Source organism: Salvelinus sp. IW2-2015, linkage group LG1, assembly GCF_002910315.2.
Source record: "Salvelinus sp. IW2-2015 linkage group LG1, ASM291031v2, whole genome shotgun sequence".
NCBI classification, from domain to species: Eukaryota; Metazoa; Chordata; class Actinopteri; order Salmoniformes; family Salmonidae; genus Salvelinus; species Salvelinus sp. IW2-2015.
Window position 1 is genome coordinate 4,808,498 of NC_036838.1, and position 9,616 is coordinate 4,818,113.

The 9,616-nt window shown below is 40.8% G+C and overlaps 1 protein-coding gene across 1 annotated transcript in view; it reads left to right on the forward strand.

Annotated features, from left to right (window-relative positions):
- Positions 1-10: 10 nt before the first annotated feature.
- The window catches only part of LOC111951624 (sphingosine kinase 1-like), a 27,931-nt gene continuing 18,325 nt past the window's right edge, over positions 11-9,616 (forward strand). Inside the window, exon 1 of the mRNA XM_023969857.2 lies at positions 11-559. Coding sequence (XP_023825625.1) covers positions 133-559 — 427 coding nt within the window. The 5' untranslated portion in view covers positions 11-132. The remainder of the gene's footprint in view (positions 560-9,616) is intronic.

The following is a 9,616-nucleotide window of genomic DNA, read 5'->3' on the forward strand; positions in this document are numbered from 1 at the left end:
TAGAGTTGAAATCACTCGCAGTCTCTTGCCCAGCAGACCGCTTGCTTCTTCAGCGGGTATTTGACTGTGTGTATTCCCTTATCACGCGCAAGCAGGTCTGCGGATCGCGTCCTTCCTCCCTCTGCGCGCAGGATGGACCCGAAGATAACCGAATCGGACCCTCCATCATATCGCAACGGAATCACCCAGGTTCTGCAGTACGGGGAATTCACAGCCACTGGCAACCGAAAGGTGAGGTACGCGGTGAGTTTAACCGAGAGAGACCTCACCATTCAGAAGATCACGTCGACACCTGCGGGACGGAGCAAGGTGGTTTTCAACTTGAGGGACTGTGTCGGCTGCCGGGCTTTCAGCGCAGATGACAACGCGGACGCGTACTTCTCTGTCTATTTCTACCCTTTTAAAAGACGATGGATGAGCTCTGGAGTGGCCAGGCAGCGGGTCGAGCAGTGTTTTCGGGTAGCCCTGTTCCAGGACCCACGCGCCAACCTAGAGGAGGCAGAGAAATGGGCTGGCACCATCCGGGAGAGCTCTGTTCGTCAACAACATTTGAGAAATCGTGAGCAAGTCATATAGTTTCGTATACTTTTCTCATAAGTGGTTGAGGAAAGTGCTGTGTGTGTTAATCACATTCATGTTTTTTATCAAGTTGGTATGCCTGTCTAGCGCACATGATTTAGTCATTGACAGAGGAAGAAGGGCTGTAAAAGTTCCTCACYCTCTTATCAGTGTCATCTGTCTCAGGCTATTCTATTACCTTTCWAACGAATTCATGTAAATGAATAAAACAATAGGACTGGTCAGGCTGACACTCAAATTACACAATGTTCACTAAGCAACCTTTAACAGCCCAAAGTAACAACAAAACAGCATCTAGAATAACAATAGCCTAACCCCCTTAAACTCAACTCTGGACTTTGAATCCAGTTCCTCTGCTTTTCCCCCCATTTTGATTTAGACCTGGACACCAGGTGTGTGTAATTAATTATCAGATACAACAGAACCAGCAGGCGCCGGACTTCGTAGGGTATGAGTTGAATACCCCTGGCCTAAGCCAACTAATAGAGAAATACTAACAGAGAAGAAACAGCATCCAGATCAGGATTTCACAACACACTTCTCTCCTTGTTTTGACCCTAAACTGGCACACCTGATTCAATTAGTCAAAGGCTTGATGATTAGTTGACTAATTGAATCAGGTGTTTAGGGTTCAAATCAGATCTAGACAATAGGCCTATTARAGGTATGAGTGCTAAGGGATATGAATCTATAATTACTCTAGTGGGAATAATGCACTTTAATTGGAAGGTTCAGAAACAAGGGTCAGCCCACATCATTGTCTCTTACCTTGTAGCCATGCTAACAAATCAGGGAACCAATCAAAGGTGGTTCCTTCCAGAAGTGAAGTGCTATGTAAGTCTATCGCTTAGTCATCCAATCACACTAACTTATCAGATGAGGGTAGCCTATAAACCGAGATGCTGGGAATTCTATAGAGAGGCTTTATCAAAGGATGTGAGCTGTAGAAATTCCTCAGCAAAGTGAGGTATTGCTATTTACGCGATACATGAATTCATGCCTGTGTGCCGTCAGTTCTAATGGTGGGGGAGAAGTGGGCTGCTGCACAATCGAACTACAACTGATCAAACTGTCCAATGATCAAACTGTCCAATGATCAAACTGTCCAATGATATCAAACTGTCCAATGATATCAAACTGTCCAATGATCAAACTGTCCAATGATCAAACTGTCCAATGATATCAAACTGTCCAATGATATCAAACTGTCCAATGATCAAACTGTCCAATGATATCAAACTGTCCAATGATCAAACTGTCCAATGATCAAACTGTCCAATGATCAAACTGTCCAATGATCAAACTGTCCAATAGCCAAGATAGTGGAGAGATGAGATAGAAGTCAACTTTGCAAGATACTTTACTCTGGATATTATAGTTGCCTTTGAAACTTGACATTAATATCGTCTCAACGTTTACACGACCATTTTGTTACCATAAAACAACATACCATTTTAGGGCGCTTTACGGTCTGTTCATCTGCCTGTAAATCAACATGGTCCTCTATCCCGCGGCACCCATGTCATTACGGTACATCTGTAGCGCGAAATGAACTTCCGTCCCAAATGGCACCTCATTACATGGGATTGGGATCCGGTCAAAAGTAGTGCACTGTGTAGGGAATAGGGCACCATTTGGGACGTAAGGAGGAGAATTAAGAAGACAGGCATCATTGTCACACACCTCAAGGGCCTCTCCTTTCAGCAACAAAGCAGGTCGCTTCCAGCAGACTCAATACCATTACTAATATATTACCCACTGGCCCCTTCGACAAACCAGATGCACTGCATGGACAACAGCATGCTTTACAATACACATTTAGAGAATTTGAGTATAGTAATGAACCGGGTGTAATCATACAACATACCATATCAAATGTAATTTAATACGAGGATGACGGCATATTGTTATTATATAGACATCCTTGCACACATTGAAATTCTATTGGAGTTAATGAGGTGTAATAATATACTATTGTATGTTATCGGATATTATAGATCCTGGATGAAACGGATCAATATACCACAGATGTCCACTGTTTACAGAGTTATCTTCTATTCCCAATGCTAAGGGGCACGGTTCAGCTTGTAGTTATTGTTTTTCCTAAGTAAATAGGTAGCTTTGAGTTCTCTGCATTCATACAGTACATCTGTTCCTCTGCTTCAAAAGCAGAAGAGAAAGTGAGAGAAAAAGAGGGAGATGGAAAGTCGTGTGTGTTTTTTCACTCGGAGGCCCCAGCAGTGAGACAGCAGTCCTTTTCCCTGGGGACTCTTGTCGGACGTTCTCCAAGATGAGCCTTGACGTGCTGTCAAGACCTCTGACTAAGCCCATCTCTCTCTCTCTCTCACACACACACACACACCTCTCTCTGGGGCCTTCCCTGTTTAGACCATTGGGCTCACAGCAGCTTAGTGTTTCAGGCCACTCAGTGATGATGATAGAAAGAGGAATTACAACACACACAAGCTGGTCAGAAAATCAGCAAAATGAAATTGTCACTCAATGTTGAGAGGAATTTGTATCGGTTTTTCTCATGGCTTCACAGAACAATGTACAGCACATTGAATGATATTTTAATTACATCTGTATAGTAATGAAAAGAAAGTGAATGTCCTTGTCCGTTTATGGCTTGCTGTGTTCTTTGCATGTTCTCTAGTCGGCTAATGACACAACGCTTGAACCACGTTTCAACAAAGACCAACATGGTCTATTATAGTCTATGAGAAGGGCAGTCTCTCACTATGTGGTTGTGGGTTTTCATGGTGGGTAGACAGCTTCCTCTACACAGCTATATTTGTAAAGTATCATGGCTATAACCTGCTGTTACGTTACATGTTTACAGACAATGTACTGTAAGCATGTAAGGTGCAAATCTTTAGTTAAATCTGAGTGATAGTTTAATTCTATCAAATGCGAAAGTCTTGTCAGTTATAGGTTATGAAAATCCGTAAAGTGTTTACTTCGGAGTCGTTTTTTTTTATTCAGCCGTCTCGCCCATCTCACCCCACTGCCGAAAATACCCAGGAGACACCACTCAAGAAGAGAATGACAGCCGGTGGTTAGATCCTCTCCGCGCCTCTCACTCACTTTGTCTCTCGCCGACTTACGCTCTATGTATCTTTATCACCCCTCTTCCTCCCTCCATCTACATCTTTGCCATTCTCTATCCCTCTTTATCTTTCCCTCATCTCTCTCTCTCTCTCCCTCTTTCCACTTTTTCCTCTCCCCTATCTTTCTCTCAATCTCTGAATCCCTTTCGCTCTCCTCTCTTTCTCCCCCTGTCTCGCTCTCTGAGAACAAATCACCACACCAGGCATCTCCTCCCTCCACACCCTTTGTGGTCGGTCTGGTTTGAGTCTCAACTCAGCCAGGATCTGCTTACTCGCTCAAACCCACTGCCACGCTGTTGTGTACAAGGCTATTCTATTTGTGTTTGTCTTGGTGAGGTACCATCAGACGTAGATAAGATGCATTTGGGTTAATGAGGGACTGTTTATGTAGGTATACAAAGACGCTTTCAGGATCGCTTAAAAAAAAATGCGGGGGGGGGGGGTGTTGGGGAACTAAAACAGTCTACACAAGACACATCTGATTTGTATCTTACCAGCACAAATGCAGACAGTTAAGCTAACTACATTTAGTGGATGTGCTAGCCTATGACAAATCCATTCAATATTAAGGCTAGGCGTTAATATCATATCACAATATTTTTAACAGTATGGCGGTATTTCACGGTATTTGATGTTTCTGAATAACAAAAGTTCTAAATATGTTTTGAGCAGTGCATGGCCCTAGGATGGCAACACATTCATTTTAAGGGGGTTTTAATTGGCTTTCTCCATTCTGATGGTTTAATGACCAACAAAACAAAACTTTTTGTAGAACTTTTCATTTGTCAAAATGTAATTATGGACGGTATTGTAAAAATCTTTACCGGTATGTGTATTCTTCATAACGGTATACCTGCATTCGCGATATATCGCCCAGTCCTTCTCCATATTATACTTAAGATATGTGTTATGGCTGCTAGTGGCCAAATGGATTCTAGGTTATTATCACCCATAAATCATTTAATGTGGAAGCTGGCTTTTCTCCTAATGGAGGTTTGTCCAGATTTAGTACTACCTACATCTGACGTGTAGGAATGCATTGATGGGTACATGCAATAATTAAGCATGACTTGGCTTGCTACTATTGTACTATTTAAGAGTATGTTGGTAGGTTATGTACTTACAGTATCACATAACTCAGGAATTCTTGAAAATTGGGACAATCCTTGTCCGGCAGGGAAACTTTATTTTTATTGTTGGATTTATTTATTTGTTATTATTATGAGCTTAAAAATTACATTTAGTGGAATTTTATAAGGGGATAGATTTTGCAGTTGGAATTTTCTAAATATTTTAAATATTATTCAATTTCATATGTGCAAAATGCACGGAAATGCCCTTGTCCGGAGCAAGCAAAGTCTCCCAAATTAAAACTCAAAGTGTTTAAAATTCTAAAACGGGCAATAATGAATAACTGAAAAGGATCTTGTGTAGTCTCTTGCAATAGCGCTCTCTGACTTTAAACAACATGTATTTTAAAACTGTGATTCCTAAAAAATGTGTCTGGAGATTTGGTAAATTCAATGCACCATGAATGAACAGGGTCAGCGACACCATAAGGACCCCTTGTTCATGTCCTCATGTACTGCAACAAGACAAATCATGGTCCGTAAAGCTTTCTACTTTTGATAGATTTAAACAAACAATATTGAAATCACCATTTTCAAAACCATAAACTGTCAACTCCATCTGCCTGATGGATTAGGATAGGATGTGAATTTTAATGAAATTTGTCAACTCCAGAAAAGAAAAAAAACTCTGTCAAAAAAATATATAACGTCAGAGTGCAGAAAGATCTGATAAAATGGTTATATTTTTATTGGGGGTTTTCAAATTAATAATTTTCTATATTTTACAAATATCTGTATTGAAGTTTTATTTTTATCTGCAAAAATATGTATTTTGAGTATTTGTTGTTAGCTCCATCATTGGCTTGTCAACACCGTCATTAATGGCTAACCCCCTTAAGATCTATCTTTTTGTCAATATAAAAAAAAWATATTTTAATCACTGTTCTGCTACATATGCTTAAACTATTAACGTATTTGCTGTGCTCAGAAAAGGCCAAAATGCTAACAAAATTAGCACAGGAGCATGATATAGTGCTATAAAACATACAGAAGATTCGAGATTTGTATTACATATTTGAATAATCTGATGTTAAAATTAAACATATCAAGGCCTTTAAACACTTGGACAATAAATGTAAAAAGGAAAGGCCTTTTATGGTGTCTGACGGAATTGACAAATCCAGTTTGTTGCATTTTATGAAGGAAAAGAAATTAAGAATTAGGAGGTTGTTCCTTTACATTGTGTGATAGCTGATACTTTGGTCTATCAAAATATACAGTACCAGTCAAAGTTTGGACACATCTATTAATTCCAGGGTTTTTCTTTATTTTTACTATTTTCTACATTGTAGAATGATAATGAAGACATCAAAACTGTGAAATAACACATGGAATCATGTAGTAACCAAAAAACTGTTAAACAAATCTAAATATATTTGAGATTTGAGATTCTTCAAAGTAGCCATCCTTTGCCTTGATGAGAGCTTTGCACACTCTTGGCATTCTCTCAACCAATGCTTTTCAATTATCAGGTGTGCCTTGTTAAAAGTTCATTTGTGGAATTTCTTTCCTTCTTAATGCATTTGAGCCAATCAGTTGTGTTGTGACAAGGTAGAGGTGGTATACAGAAGATAGCCCTATTTGGTAAAAGACCAAGTCCATATTATGGCAAGAACAGCTCAAATGAGCAAAGAGAAACGACATCATTACTTTAAGACATACAGTTCAGTCAATCTGGAAAATGTCAAGAACTTTCAAAGTTTCTTCAAGTGCAGTCGCAAAAACTAAGCGCTATGATGAAACTGGCTCTCGTGATGACCGGCATAGGAAAGGAAGACCTAGAGTTACCTCTGCTGCAGAGGATAAGTTCATTCGAGTTACGAGCCTCAGAAATTGCAGCCCAAATAAATGCTTCACAGAGTTCAAGTAACAGCCACATCTCAACATCAAGTGTTTAGAGGAGATTGCGTGAATCAGGCCTTCATGGTCGAATTGCTGCAAAGAAACCACTACTAAAGGACACCAATAAGAAGAAGAGACTTGCTTGGGCCAAGAAACACAAGCAATGGACATTAGACCGGTGGAATCTGTCCTTTGGTCTAATGAGTCCAAATTTGAGATTTTTGGCTCCAACCTCCTTGTCTTTGTGAAACGCAGAGTAGGTGAACGGATGATCTCTGCATGTGTGGTTCCCACCGTGAAGCATGGCGGCGGAGGTGTGATGGTGTGGGGGTGCTTTTCCTGGTGACACTGTCAGTGATGTATTTAGAATTCAAGGCACACTAAACCAGCATGGCTACCACAGCATTCTGCAGCGATACACCATCCCATCTGGTTTGTGTTAGTGGGACCATCATTTGTTTTTCAACAGGACAATGACCCAACACACCTCCAAGCCGTATAAGGGATATTTGACCAAGAAGGAGAGTAATGGAGTGCTGCATCAGATGTTCTGGCCTCCACAATCCCCAGACCTCAACCCAATTGAGATCGTTTGGGATAAGTTGGACCGCAGAGTGAAGGAAAAGCAGCCAACAAGTGCTCAGCATATGTGGTAACTCCTTCAAGGCTGTTGGAAAAGCATTCCAGGTGAAGCTGGTTGAGAGAATGCCAAGAGTATACAAAGCTGTCATCAAGGCAAAGGGTGGCTACTTTGAAAAATATTAAATATATTTTGATTTGTTTAACACTTTTTTTGGTTACTACATGATTCCATATGTGTTATTTCATAGTTTGGATGTCTTCACTATTTTTACAATGTAGAAAATAGTAAAAAAATAAAGAAAAATCCTTGAATGAGTAGGTGTGTCAAATTTTGACTGGTACTGTATATTTCAAATGTTGTTAATATTTAGAAAAATATTTGAAGAAAAAGTAGAGATTGTTCCCGTCTTTCAAGAATCCCTAAACTGACAGTATCATTTAACTGACAATATAATGTACCGGAGTAGTTTTGTTTGGTTGAATTTAGGTCAGACTACTATGGTCATAAAGGAATATAGACACCTTGTATGAGTTATGACTGTGTCTGAAAACCACGTTTCAACAGTGCAATCCTAGTCAATACCGTTTCTTCAGGTCAAAACAATCCGATATTAACAACTGTATTACGACCTGAATGTAACATGCATTATGGTAAATGCTATGAAACTGTGACGTCTGGCCCGGGACCATAAAGTGGCCGTGCCAAAGTGTTGAAAGGCTAAAAGGTGGCAGATGAGGTCCTCTTAAGGAAGACTTAAAAAATGCATCTTTACTTCGTCCCTACTTTTAAAGTCATCGCTGATCTAACAGTCAGATGTGTGAAAGCAAGCACGGCCCCTGCATTGCTTACACCACTGATCATGTTAGATCAGGGATTACTCGAAGGGAGCGAGGAAAGATACATGTTCAAACTACTGAGCCTGAGTAAGTGAGGTGATAGCAGAATACCCTGTCCCCCTATCCTCTCCCCCTAGACAGAACTCCCAAAGAACAGAGAGAGCGACACAATGAGAGAGACAGACGCAAGAGAGACAGAGGGGGGAGAATGGCCACATCAGGTATTCATAACCACATAGACTGCAGACAGAAATACATATTGGGCCCAGCCAAGTGTATAAAACACCTGGCACCCTGCCTTCCCCCTCCATCCTATAAAGGTGGTTAGGCCATCACAGGCTCATTCAGCCGCAATTAACGCTGTGTCATACCTCCCCAGTCTCCACAAATAGAGAATTTGAGCTACACTCAAAGTAGCGGCATTAGAATAAGTAGCTAATGCATAATTCAAAGGACGTTTTCGTTGGAAGTTCAACCGAAAGTCAAGGAAGTTCAATGAGCCTGTCCCTGATATGACCATCATTGCTCAGGGGTGAACTTTCCCCTAGGTACAGATCTAGGATCAGCTTCCTCTCCCCCAATCCTAACCTTAACCATCTGAGGGAAAACTGACCCAAGATCAGTGTGTCTAGGGGCAACTTCACCCTACACCAACAACATCTATAGTCAGTTGAAGCTGTAAGCCACCCAGTTCAGTTTCGAGGAAAACTGAGCGTTAGCTAATAAATAAACAAATGCTCCGTCTTCCATGTCTAACGAGAACAGACACTTCACTGAGTCGCAAGCGAGATCTGTCACGCAATACTGTGCAAGTTTGCTATTCTAAGACGCCGTCTTAGGCCTAGACCAGAAAAATATTCTTTATGGTATTTTTCCCCTTTTCATTTCAACTGAAACTCAGGACAAATTGTTCACTCTAGGTTTTGAAGTCTACGGATGAGACATTTTCTTAATCACCGCACTAGTGAATTCAGTTGAAATGTCGCTCAGACAGCAAGCGGTCCTTTGGAGTTGTTTGGTTTACCACTGTCAATATGGTTCTACAGTAATCGGGTTGGAGAGTGCCTTTTAGTGGCATCTTTAACCATTCCAAATAATTGTTTATGGCCCATTTGCCTTCGTCTTTCTACAGTAAGTCTACTGCCTTTTTTTACTGTGTCTCATTTGTGTCATAATAAATACTATCAGTGTTTATCTACTTAACCAAGGGCAACAGACTAAAACAGATAACAACCGGACTATAGTTTTATAGTAGTCTGCTACCACTACATGTCACAACCACACGATGTGAGGATTAAGAGATTGGCCTTTGATGAGGATGACACGATTACGACCTTTTAAGGGCATAGCAAGTGGTGTTATAACCTTATCCGCCCCCACACTACTGTGTTACCTCAGTGCCCGCTGGGCATGCTCAGATGTGATTGTTAAGGGGACACAGCTCTGTTCAGACCTCCGACCACACCAGGCCAAAACAAACAGAGAGCAACATCTAGTATCATGATTCATTAGTCACAATAATGATTATAGAAATGC